The sequence below is a fragment of the Hoplias malabaricus genome, chromosome 8 (assembly GCF_029633855.1).
Source record: "Hoplias malabaricus isolate fHopMal1 chromosome 8, fHopMal1.hap1, whole genome shotgun sequence".
Classification (NCBI taxonomy): Eukaryota; Metazoa; Chordata; class Actinopteri; order Characiformes; family Erythrinidae; genus Hoplias; species Hoplias malabaricus.
This window is the reverse complement of record NC_089807.1, coordinates 15,393,720-15,406,785: the sequence shown is the minus strand read 5'-3', so window position 1 is coordinate 15,406,785 and position 13,066 is coordinate 15,393,720. Positions and strand designations below refer to the sequence as shown.

The 13,066-nt window shown below is 40.6% G+C and overlaps 1 protein-coding gene across 2 annotated transcripts in view; it reads left to right on the top strand.

Annotated features, from left to right (window-relative positions):
- Positions 1-13,066, top strand: part of pcdh15a (protocadherin-related 15a) — a 212,666-nt gene that overhangs the window by 82,754 nt on the left and 116,846 nt on the right. For both annotated transcript variants that reach the window (XM_066678199.1, XM_066678200.1), the window contains exons 12-13: positions 881-1,015; positions 5,348-5,497. In XM_066678199.1, coding sequence (XP_066534296.1) covers positions 881-1,015; positions 5,348-5,497 — 285 coding nt within the window. The remainder of the gene's footprint in view (positions 1-880; positions 1,016-5,347; positions 5,498-13,066) is intronic.

The following is a 13,066-nucleotide window of genomic DNA, read 5'->3' as shown; positions in this document are numbered from 1 at the left end:
CCATCTCCAGAAAAACCCTCAAGCTAATAAAAATAGCATCCTGCCAGGAGTTCAACACTGAGTACGTCTACCACAGCACCTTCATTCACTTTTAAACCATTCCTATGACTGAACCACTGAGCTTCACAACCTACATATCTCTCTCTCTCTCTCTCTCTCTCTCTCTCTCTCTCTCTCTCTCTCTCTCTCTCGTTAGTGAGTGTGATTAAGTAATGAAAGGGAAACTGATGAGCTGATCTGATTGAAATGGTAAGGAGCTAATGCAGATGTACTACTGCAGTAACGACGTGGTCGCACTGATGCACACAAATATTTGGTGGGTGTAGCAGCATTTTGGAACAAACGGATGCTGATATTTTTCCAAATATTTAGTTCACCATTGTTGAACATCTGGGAACTTCATTCCGAGTTTAAAATATAAAATTCCATCTCCTGTGATGATTCAATCATCCAAAACATCGAGTCCAAAAGAACACAACTGCCCTCGCTGTTTCTCGATGGCCAGGATGGCCCCCATATTCTCGTCATCTGTCGGCATCATGCTGGAGACTGCAGGTGTCTGTTAGCTAGCATAACAATGTAATTACTGAGTGTTGAGCTGTCCACTAGCATTGTGTTAGGAGCAGCAGTTCAAAATCAAATGTGTATGTCTCAGCCTCCCAGCTTGGAAGCATGGTGGGATTCGGTGAGTCCTGGCTAACGGAGAATTGGAGATGATGGGGTTAACAACATATTAATATAATATATTAATATCATATTAATATATTTCTTTCTGTCTTTGTTTTCACAGCTGTGTGTGCTTTGTGCATGAGAATTGATTTGTGTGTGTTTGTTAGGTAACTTTAAGCATACTTCAGGTCTTATTTTTCTTTTTTTAAAGAGTAAAGACCCTCAGGTGAAGATAACGCTGGGCGACTACAACTCTGTCTTCTCCATCACTGCGTCTGGAATCTCACGTTACCTTACGCTGCTCATGCCTGTGGACAGAGAGACACAGTCGAGATACACCTTCACGGTACGAGCATTCACTCATTCTCATACTGGTATTGTACTGCTGCGGATGCTTACTGATGAAGAACTAGGTAGTGTCTTTAATCCTGAAATTACAGCTTCAAAATAATTAGTGTGGTGCTTCACTGACCTGTAATAGAGAGAATAGTGACTCTATCATTGCTACTCCAGACTCAGCACTGCAGAAACTGCACTATGTAACTTTTGGAAGCAGGTAGGAGATCTCATACCAGGAGCAGAAACACCTCATTTTACCCATTGTTTCTGTAAAGGAGTTATCAGACATCTTCAGTTAAGAAATAATGACTCTTTGCTGCTTTCTGCTTATTAAAATGACTGAATGCTCCGTGAGATTGTGTTATGACAGCTTCCTTGGTTCCTTGATGATGCTCAGACTGCAAACAGCGTGGTTGTATTAGTGCCTTTGATTGAGCCTTTTGAGAATTTCAAAACATTTGACCTCAGACTTTACACAAACAAGGTTTTCTTCAAGAAGGGAGCTGAAACACTTCATGCGCTTCTTGAGGGCAGTGATGACAAGGCCAGAGACATTTGAGAAATGCCGTAAGTGTGATGTGGCTCAAGTGATTGTACCCTCAAGTGTTCAACTTTGGACTTAAGGTCTGTTCTTTTTTTTTTTTAATAAAAAAAGACATTCCTCCTTTATTTAAACTAACAGTTCAAAGAAAATGAAGAAAGCCTTGAATGGTGAGGGGGAACAGCAGGCGTGCACAGGCCGGATCCTGGAGTGTCCAGCATATTTAACCCCTCACTCAAATTGCTCATTTACAGAGAGTTCAATTACATTAGATAATAGTTATTGGAATAGAATACAATTACTAAAAGGTCATTAAAGCACACTAAGAATTGGTACTGAATATGTACCCTGAAGGGACCCACCGGTGACATATAGGTTCCACCCAAATGGCAGTTTACTACATTATTGTTTGAGAGTGTGTTTACAACTGTATTATGGGCAATGTACGTTTGGCTGATTGTGAATTTATAGATTCTTTTCATCTCTGTGTAATATTGAGTACACCATTAGTACATTGCTGTTGCATGCATTGCTATTAGTGATGCTTTTTATAAAGCGAAACTGGATCATAAACTCCATATCATAATAAACATAAGGGTCTTCACTACTGCTGCATCTCCCACCTGTAGCTCTCTTTGCTCTGTATTATCTGCCTCCCTCTCTCTTTCCAGCAGAGGCAATCTGAGAGGCTGAATTATGCTATCATGTGCCATTGTGTGAATGTGATATTCTGGATATTCTCCTGTGAGTTTTTCTTTTATCTGTTTATGTAATGCCAAAAAAAACAAACCGTTTTTCTTTTGTACTAATCTTACCTCTATTGGGAGCACTGAAGCTTTTAGCGTATCAATATTTCAGCACCTAACATCACAAAACAGCTTGAGATCATTCGCGCCAAAGAACAAAACAAGTGATTTAAGGAGGGTTGAGACGGTGGGTATGTGTATATGTGTTTCTTGTGTATGATATCCTGCTGGAGCTCATTGTATGGCTGGCTGCCTAAGGAGGGCTATCGGCTGATCTTATCCAGTGAACAGGGCTTTAGCTTGAAGCCCCTCTGATCTCGGCTGGGTCAGGAACAGCCAAATGGACAAAGCGCGGGGGTCTGGATCTTCCTCGTCTGAACGAGTGGTGGGGGTCTTAGGCCCTCTATCGTTATGAGCCTTCAGAACGTTAATGCGTGTGTTTGTAAATGTGTGTGCTTGATATCGGGTTTGGATCCTCATCATAAGCGTTAATGCCTTTGATGGGCTCAACAATGCGCCGCAGCTTATCGACGTGGAACAGGGACATCACGGCTTAGTGGCGGGGTTTGATTTCTAACCAGAGACAGAAAAAGAAGATGAAAAAAAAAAAAAAACGTGAATCAGCTACAAATGAAGTGATTGTGTTCCTGAGTGGAAAAGAACAATTACACCTAATCATTTTGGCCAGAGATAGTGCACTCATAATGAGCCTCTTTTTATTTGAATGGTACTAATGCTGCAACTGTTCTGGATAATGTTGGAGGATTTTCTTTGTCTCCTCCACGCAACTCAAGTTATACTGTACTATATCCTCCCCCCACAAACCCCCCTGCTCTCTCTCTTTCTCTCTCGCTCGCTCGCTTTCTCTCCCTCTCACACACATACGCTCTCTCTCTCTTTCTCTCTCGCTCGCTCGCTTTCTCTCTCTCTCTCTCACATACTCTCTCTCTCTCTCTCTCTCTCTCTCTGCTGGAGTAATGGCTTGATCTCCAATGTGTCAGTGTGTGTTTTAGTGGATCACTCTTCCCTCCATCCCTCTCTTCATCCTGATTCATCTCTTCTCAGCTCCACCGAGGGCTTCTCTCTCTTCAGCCGCAGAGATGTGTCAATAGCAGCCAGCAATGCCTCCAGCAATACAGGAGCACTTGTTTACAATCTTTACGCTTAGCTTTGTTTTGTTTGTCCTATTCTCTCTCTCTCTCTCTCTCTCTCTCTCTCTCTCTCTCTCTCTCTCTCTTGCACACACGCTCCTTCTCTCTAGTCTTTGTAGGTGTGAGGTACCACACTGAGATGAATGGAAAGAATTAGGTTTTATTTTAAGGTGTCTCTCCCCGAGCCTGTCCAGTTAATGGGCTGCAGTTGGAAAATCTCTTAGACCTTTAGAAGCTGGCAGGAACAACAGAAACCATTAACAACTAATGAATTCTATCTCACACAAAGTGCATTAGAACAAGAAATAATATTCTGTAAGAAGTGCTTCAGAGCATTCAGTTGATTCCACATTTCAGCTCCTAAACAGAAGAGATCTTGTGCTATGGTGTGAATATGATGAAAAAAAGTGTGCAGACTATGAAATGAATGTAATCAGCATTGATTGTGTATTGTACAGTGTAATTGACATAATTGTCTTTAATTAAAACAGAAGGAAAACAGTAGGAACACCTCAACCTTTTGTAATTTTTTTGTACAATAGCAAACAAACTTTTTATGATGTAATTTTTTTTATTTTAGTATAATAATAGAAGTTTTATTTACCTAGTCACTTACTTTGAAGTGGTGTCTGAGGTCTAAAACTAATCATTACATTTCAGTACCTGACCTCACTAATGTTTATGTGGCTGAATGCCATCGGATCCTCCCAGTAAAGTTCAAACATCTAGTGCAAAGCCTTACCAAATCAGTAAATAATAAGTATGTGCTTGCATAGTTTTACTTGGTTATAATGGCACAACAGGAGTAGCAATCCTCAATTCTTAATTTAAGGTGAGGTTTTGAGTGCTTTTGGACCCCCTGCAGCTCTGATGGCGGTCTCCAACTGTCATCGGCTTGTAATTGTACAGTAGTTGGTTTTCGCTGGTTTCCTCAGCCATGTCCCTGACAGATCTGATTAAACAGCGCAGCTGTGAAGCTCTTACCAATGGGAACCGACACCTTACGCAGGTTGTATGCAAAGTTCAAAGCAGATTCTAACTTTCAAGGCTTCGGAGTAGACGTGTGTCTCGAGCGCTCAGCAGGAGCCCATTAGGAAACAGAACTGCTCTTCTCCAGCTAATCAGCCGTATTAGTCCTCCAGCTCTCCAGCCTCTACCTGGATAAAAGAAGGAGGCAGCTGGAGTAAAGGAGTGCCCTTGAGGTCAAACGAAGTTTGTGTTAGTTAGCGCTCCTTCACAGAGAGTGAAGATCACTCACGCAGAAACCCCGCTAGCTCACAGGTTAGAAGATATTTCGGCCACGGACAATGTATTCATAACACACTCAGGCACCCCAAGACTTCCGTAGCTCACTCATGCAGAAAAGCCAGCTGGCTGCAGGCCCCATGCCGAGCAGCTATAGGACTCTGCTACACTCAGGCCATCTCCACTAACCTCAGCTCACTGGTGTATTTCTGCATGCAAAGCCTGCTGAGTTTAATCCTCATTTTTTACAGCAGGAAATCTACAGAGAACACATTTAAGAGCATCACTGACATTTTACAGTCTTTAGCTCAGCTCTCCTGACTGAGGTGTTAAAGAGTAAAACAAGCAAAAAAGGTGGTGGTCAAACCTATGCATTAGTGAGAGACGTGTTTATCTTTTGGATTGAGCGGAATGAGCAATCCCCCCCCCTCCCATTTTCCCCATTTATTTTCAGTTGCACATAATCATGAAAATTCCACATCAAATTGCATTCTGTTTGCCCTCAAATCCAGCTCCTTCAGTTTCTGGTCTAAAAGAACATAAAATGTTATTTTAACAACGCAGCATTTACTTTCCATTTACATGAGTCATGTTGGGCTGTAATCTCTCCCGTGAAGTACCTGCTTCACTTACATGATTTTCTCCTGCTCCTTCAGATGGTGGCCTCTGATGGTGTCCAGCAAAGTGTTCCGGTGACTGTGACCATTGTGGTTATCGACGCTAATGACAACACACCCACCTTCTCTCAGGTGTCCTACAATGTGGAGGTGTTCACCAACATGCAGCCTGGAGAGACTGTAATACAAGTAAGTAATAGTCCCTCACTGCATAGGTTTGAACTCAGACAATCCACTGTTGTTTAGATTAGACCTGTGCCCAGTGATCATTCACAGACCTCAGTAATAATTACAAAAAAAGAAAAAAAATTCAGTTAATCAGCCTTAAATGATTGCTTTATTACACGAATACACTCAAATTCCCATGTGTAAATATAATGGCACTTTTAATTATTAATATCCTGAATTAATACCACTTTCTAAGAATGCTGTAAATCTGTGGCTGTTGAGCTGCGCTGATTGAATATTCTCAGTGCTGCAGGCAGGTACTACTGTTATTAACAAATGTGGTATAGTATACATCCTGGATCCAGACAGAACAGCTGCAGATGACAAGGAGAATTATGTCAAACAGGCTTTAACGGGGCATCAGGCAACATGGCTTCTCTAAAAAATAGACTGGAAACATTAGGTATTTTTTCATTGCCAGATAACAGAATACACTGATCAGTGTATATCGATATACACATTATCCTTTGCAGTAGCTACACTGAACATACAGGTTTACTTTGCATAATTAATATCAGTTATGTGCTTTAATAGGCTACAGTTGAAAACAGCGCAGGGCTCCGCACTTGTAGCAGTCGGTGAAGAACTATTTTTAGTTAGTGGACTAAACTCAGTCCAGCAGTGACAATACTTTTTCTGATACACTTGTCCCAAGACAACACACACTGACACCATCCATCCAAACCACACCTGCTATGAGGGGGGCCTGTTGGATTCCTGACCTTCGTTCTGTCTGTAAATGTACAATATCCCAAAGTGCTCCTGTAACATCGGTTGAGCTGAGAGAATGGACAGTGAGTGTAGAAAGTGTAGGAGGTCAGTTTATGCCTGTAGATGTGCACTCACAGAAGCTATTCACGTTTGGCTACCATTCAAGCTTCATGAATATTGTAGCACTGCATCGTTCAGTAAAGTGTTAGCCATTATGTGTGCAACAAGATAGGCCATTCCTTAGTCTGGAAACTCTCTAAACTGCTTAGATTATTGAAGCTGTTGCTGCATTAAAAATCTCAAACTTGACAAACCCATCAGACTTTGCCCCACACACATATAATGAATGAAAGTAAAGGCTAATGGGAAACCTTTCAAAGTATTAAATAAAATTAGAGCTGTCTGTCTGAAGGTGAAACGCTTTTTAGCGTTTGTGAAGGACCGTGATGAGGAAGAGTTCTTAGCCCCTGCCTTGACACCACGCTCATCTTAAAGGGATGGATGACTATAAGCACTATGCCTGAAGTCTCATCGGAATGATCAAAGACAGTGTGAGCTCCTGCCTTCTTACTGAGTCTTCACAAGTTTCCTCAACTTCCACATGAGTACAAGGGTCTAGAAGTTCTTCCTGTCAGCAGGCTGTCTTGCAGTCACTAAAACCGGACAAGGGTTTTGCCACGTATACTGTGAATATTCCGTCGACTCTTATGTTGTGTTTGTGGAGGCGAAGAGGTTGGTGTGCATCAGAGAAGAGCCATGTTGCCTGTAGTTTTAATTCCTGTCAGAGTCTCTCATGGCAGTAAGTTCTTAGGAGAGGTGCCAGACTAAACTACCACCTGGACAGAAGAGATACAGGGCAATGTCACAGAGCAGACAACAGCAAAGGCCATAGTTCTACAGTGTGAAAGAAGACAGCACAGTTGTAAACCATGCGTGTACATGCCAACAATGAATGTCAAGGAGGATTTTCTGCAGCAAAATTGTTGGATACAAGCTTAGGAATCATGATCAGGCCATGAAGACCCAAAGTGAAGAAAGGATATTCTGGAAAAACACTATCAATATTCATTTTACCATGCATTTCTTTTATTCTAAGTGCCTAGTGAAGTTGAATACGCACTTGTTTAACTGCATACAAAGGAACTGATGGTTTTAGCTTAATAAGAGGAGATTTACACTGCAGGGGGATTTACACTGTATTTTTCTGAAGCTAAGTTCATGACAATTTTTTTTCCCTTTTTTTATTTTTCCTTTGAGATTTCACACTGCTGCATTATCCAAAGGCCACATTGTTCCTAAGCAACAGCTAGCAACACAACTCTGCATCTAGCCAAACTGCATCTTTAACAAGCAAACATCATGTTGCTGATCTCAAGAAGCTGCTTCATGCTCGTCATGACTTAGATCCATGAAGGAGTGCAATCGTTAACCTCTCTATTCTCAGTGTCACAGAATGCCTTCCTTACCTTTGATCTGATTGGCCAGCACAGAAATGATGCATTCATGATATCAGGAGTTTGACAGCTTCAAGTAATATTTTAGTTATCTTCCCCAAACTGGCAGGGCAAATATATGGTGAGGTGTGCAGGAGGCAATAACAGCACACATAATCACAACTCTCCCATTTACAAACAATAGACAAAGGGCACCTTGGTCCAGTGTGAAGCTTGTTTAAGACGTGTTCCTTCAAGCTAATCTTTCAGTGAATTTAACACCCAAACCGCTTTAATCTTCTCTTCAACTAATAAACTTTTTAGCACCTGATTTTTGTGGACTGCCCTGGCTGAGGTTTTTGCAATGACTCTCCGACTGAGATAGACTTTTGAAATGTGTAAAGGTGGTGTCAGTCCAGATTGGGGTGGGGAGGTTGTGGTTCAGGTGTTAAGGATTTATTTACAGAGTAAGGTTTAATCACACCAGGGTTAGTGCACAGAGTTCAAGTGAATTTTTTATTGCCTTGCAATGCCTCTCAGACCAAGCAGAGTGAGTTTTATTTGCCCCAGAGTAGCTTGTGCAGTGGAAATATCAAGTTGTAACAGCCTGTCTGCAGCCCTATAGTTATACACCACTCTCATTTTACAAGACTTTTACTTGGGCAGTCTCATTCATTCTCTGTGCTGATAGTGTTAACTCGTTTTTATTAAATATATTTCCTAAAAAATGAATGACACAGTTTCAAAATTTATTATAAAAAAGCACTCCAGTGCTCATATTTAAATCTATGGTCTACATATTCAAACACTGGGGAAAAGCCGTGTGACCTTCATTAGGCAGGTTCACGTGAAATGTTGCATGGAACTTAATAGAAGCTTTTAAGCCATTTTCAGGAAAAAGATGAGTCAAAATTACTAAAAAAAAAAATAATGTGTCGCAATGATCACCATAACAGAGAGTGGAAGTCAAATGCAGGCCAAATGTGTTGTCAGAAACAAGCCAGGTCTAAACCAGATTGGCAGGTCAAAGATCAGGGCAAAAATCCCAAAACACGATCCAAAACTCATACACCAAAAACCAAAGCAAAATGTCAAAATCAGAGTAAAACAAATATATTGCTCACAATTGTTTGACGTAGCCAAGAACAAGATCCCGCTGAAACATGTGCTTTGCATGGCCCCACAGTCATAATCAGTTTTCAGAGGGTGGCACTAAATTAGTGAAGGAATCAGAAGGCATGACAGGTACAGTGAAAATGTAGAACCTTTTATATAACACATTTTTCAGACAGCTTCAAAACTATATTCAAATTTTTACAACTTATGTAAACCAGCTACACTGTGTTAATGAAGGTACTTGGGAATTATTTGATGCAGCAGCCCTGGCTACTTTATATCTAAATACATCTTATTTGTTTAAATATTTTGTAAATTAATTAAGAAAAAAAAATAAATAAAAAATAAATAAAAACTGGTGAGAGATTGATAACATTAAATCACAATATTTAAACAAATAAATAATAACAATAATCATAAATAGCAACAATGTGCAACTCCCAGCAGTAAACTATTGATACTTTAGCTCGACAGCACTTGCAGTAAGTGTTTGTTTGGTCCATGCCCGACCTTTTAAACCCAAAGTACCTCTAGACAACAGACACAACTCCTTTTTTTCAGCATAAGTTCTTCTGGGTCATCATCTTCTACTTCAATATCTGGTACAACTTCTGGTTCAGAACTTCCCCTGTCCATTTTCACTGCGCTCAGCAACTCCCCTAATACTTTAGCTAGGGTTAGGGTGCAATTATAATTAGGGTCCAACAATTAAAAATATCCCCTGTGAAACAATTTACCACCACGCTGCATTCCGGACAGTTCATATCATAATGGTTTTCGGTTCAAACCGGTATAACACCCTAATACAGACACACACACACACACACACACACACACACACACACACATATATATAGTGGACCCACATGTATGTCTGACTCCCAGTTACTGAAATGTTTGTGTGACAAATGCTTTTCGGGCCAGAGGTGGTCTGGGAGAAAGGGCTTGCCTGATCTTGTTTTCACCCAGTAGATATCTAAAGTTCCTTGGCAAACAAAATGTATGACTGCTGAAGGTTAGCTTTCATTCTCAATAAAATGTTGGTGTTCTAATATGATATGATGCATATTATAGTTTGATATCGGTTGTGATTAAACAAACAATCATATTTCCAATAAAGCTTTACTTGAAAAGCCAAAAATATATATTTTTTTATTTCTTACTTTCCAGTTTATGTAACAGGATTTTATAACAGGTTTTTTTTTGTAATTAAACTCTGAAATTCCTTGAATGGATATAGCTTTTTAAAATATAAATTTAAATATAAATCAAAATAGATGTGCAAGCTTTCATTCCAACACCGATGAAATGTACTGGCTGTACTGATCTGGACACAGCTGTTAGGCGTATGCTGGCATCAAACTAAACAAATTTAGCCCAGTTTTCATTGTCAGACCCAGATATGAGCATCGTGAACAAGGAATGTTCCATGCACTGTGACATAATCAAAGAAAAGAGATGTGGCGTCTAGGCCCCACAACACCCCGATGAAAAATTGAGCATGTCAGAATTGTTTGTATTTTTCCACCCACAGTATTTTGACATCTGGGACATATTCCTTGACATTGACCAATAGGAGGACAGAGCACTCTCTGGAGCGCATATGTAAAAAGACGAGAAGCAGAGACCCTGCTGCAACCGAGATGTGGAACAATGAAACTGAGGAAAGGAGAATTTCTTCTTTACATACAGTGAACCTGGTAGCTGGCAATATTTATGTAGCGTCCTTGACATCTTACACATTACCTCTAATTCTCTTTGAAGGATAGGCAGCCCACATGGTCCTCTTCGGGACACTCAGGAGCAGGTCCACAGTTGTTGTTTTTCTTTTTCTTCTTTTTCTTTTTTAGAACACAAAAGCATGAGTATCACACACATTGCTCCTGTAGCCGTGATTGACAGTTTCTTGACCTGCCTCCACAGTGACATATGGACTCTTGCAAGAATACAAACATTGATCGGTCTGCATCAAACGTGTATTGTAGCCAGTTTCTTACCAAAATAAGGCACAAATATATGGCACTATTATTGCCAAATCTGACAAAGTGACAATCGTGAAAGACTAAAATAGTATGTAGCCTAATCCCAATATGAAGAAATGGGATGTTTGGTGTGTGGACCCACTTTCAATATCTCCTTTCCAGACTTCTCTGCACTGTCTCGTGCTGCGTGGTTTCTCTGTATTCATGTTGTTTTAATGCTGGGCTGATGGCTTGCTGCTCTTCCTGCTTGTGTTTTCCCTCTCACTGTTGGATTAGAAATGAAAGCTGGAATCTGCTAGAGAAATGTCAGCTTTAATCTGTGGCAAAACAACACAAAAAAACAAGCTGACCAGCCCCTCCTGGAATGAGCTGTGGGTCACGTGTTGGGCACCCTGGCTGCTCTGGTTTTTCTTTTGTGTGTGTGTAAATATCCGTGTGTGTCCAAGCTGTCTTTTTATCCCATTGTATTTAACAGATATACAGTCAGCTTAATGGTGATGATATGGATCAGTGGTGCTGGAGTCATGCAGGGTCCGGAACACAAGTGGGACTCTTGTAATTACGAGAATAGCGGCTTGGAGGAGGTGTTCTCATATTAGCGAGACTTTAATTAATTAGCCTTAAGGTATGTTTACAGCCCCTGCTGACTCAGCCTGAACATGGAATTAGCATAAGCACTGCCCTCCCTTTGTAAGATGATTGAGTTAGAAAGTTAAGGGTTTATTTCGAAGCAGGATTATTTAAAAAGGCGACGGTAACTTCCCTTTGTTCTCTTTCATTCATATTTGACCACATTTTAATGTTTGAGGATTTAACCAAGATAGGTGCATTTATTTAAATCTCATTAATACCTCGCGTGTAATCTGCATTTCAATAAAGCAGGCTGCTGAACAGCTCTGAGATATTAATTCAGGTGCTCTGGTTCTTATGAGCAAAAGCATATTGTATTTCCAAGTTGGGGTGAAGCAGCAAGGTCAAACGCTGTCATACTCCAACCTTGACTGATTAATATCGTACAACAAGGACAGGGGTTGGTCTCCAGAATGTGTTCTAGGAGGAATGTTAATGCTTCTGGGAAATCCTCCAAGAGAGCCGTCAACAAGTGTAAGAATTTTAGAAAACACTTTACATTGATGTTGACGCGGTGTGTAAAACGGCCGTGTTTCTACGCTGACGAGCTAAAAGTTTAGCAGCAATCTCCTCCCTAGAGAGCACACTATAGTGTTGGGTTTTGAGTTTTAATAAATTGATTCCAGGCTAGTGCTCTGTGCTGATGCCACAGAGAACTCTGAGCAAAGTTTGGGTATTACCCAATTGGGTATTTGGTAAAACTGAGCACAAGTTGCCAGCTTTAAACCTGGAGAAAACAGTGTCCGTGCTGTTTACAGGGGAATGTAGATGGAGGGATTGTTATAAAATCAAGGCTCATTTTGTAGACAGGCATACAAAACCCAAAGCCGGTGCAGGCTGCTCAGTTATTCTCTAGGGAGGAGATATGCTGCAACATGAGCCTTGTTTTTTTTGTCACATTTCCTCCATCTACATACCCCTGTAAACAACATGGACAACGTTCTCCGCAGGTTTAAACCTGGTGAGTTTTACCAGATCAGTTCTTTGCTCAGTTTTCTGCGACACATGCATCAACATAGAATACAAACCTGGAACACTGCTGCCCAGGGCTTGCGCAGTTTGCATTAACTTGGTGTTTTATGGATTTTTGCGAGAACCTTAGAGAATTGCTAATGCACATAATGGACAAGACACACTCCCAGAAATACCTTTAAGCTCGTACAATTCTGTAAGGTAGATTACAGAAAAGTACTTTCCTGGATTTATAGTAGCATTGATTATATGATTATGCGGTGCTGTGCAAAAGTCAGAGACCACCCCTTGTTTTTGTCATTTTCATTTGTAATGACTAAATACAAGTTGGTTTTTTTTTCTGCTTGTGTTGTGGGTGAGTGTTTTTATACATTTTTGAGGACCAGATGTAGGACTATATTGTGAGGATGTTTTGGTGGTAACTTTCATAATTTTGAATGCTTTTTGTAAAACTAAGATAGTATTAATTACATACAGCCGTGATTATTTCTATGAAAGGTCCTTAAGTATTGCAAAACCAACTCTCTTTCTCTAATTTTTCTGAATATATCACATTTGTCTGTTTTCCGTCTTTCCATACTACTTATCCGGTTCATAATCGGAGTGAGTCCGGAGCTTACCCGGAATCACTGGGCTGGAACACACACTGGAGGGGGCGCTAGTCCTTCACAGTGCAACACACACTC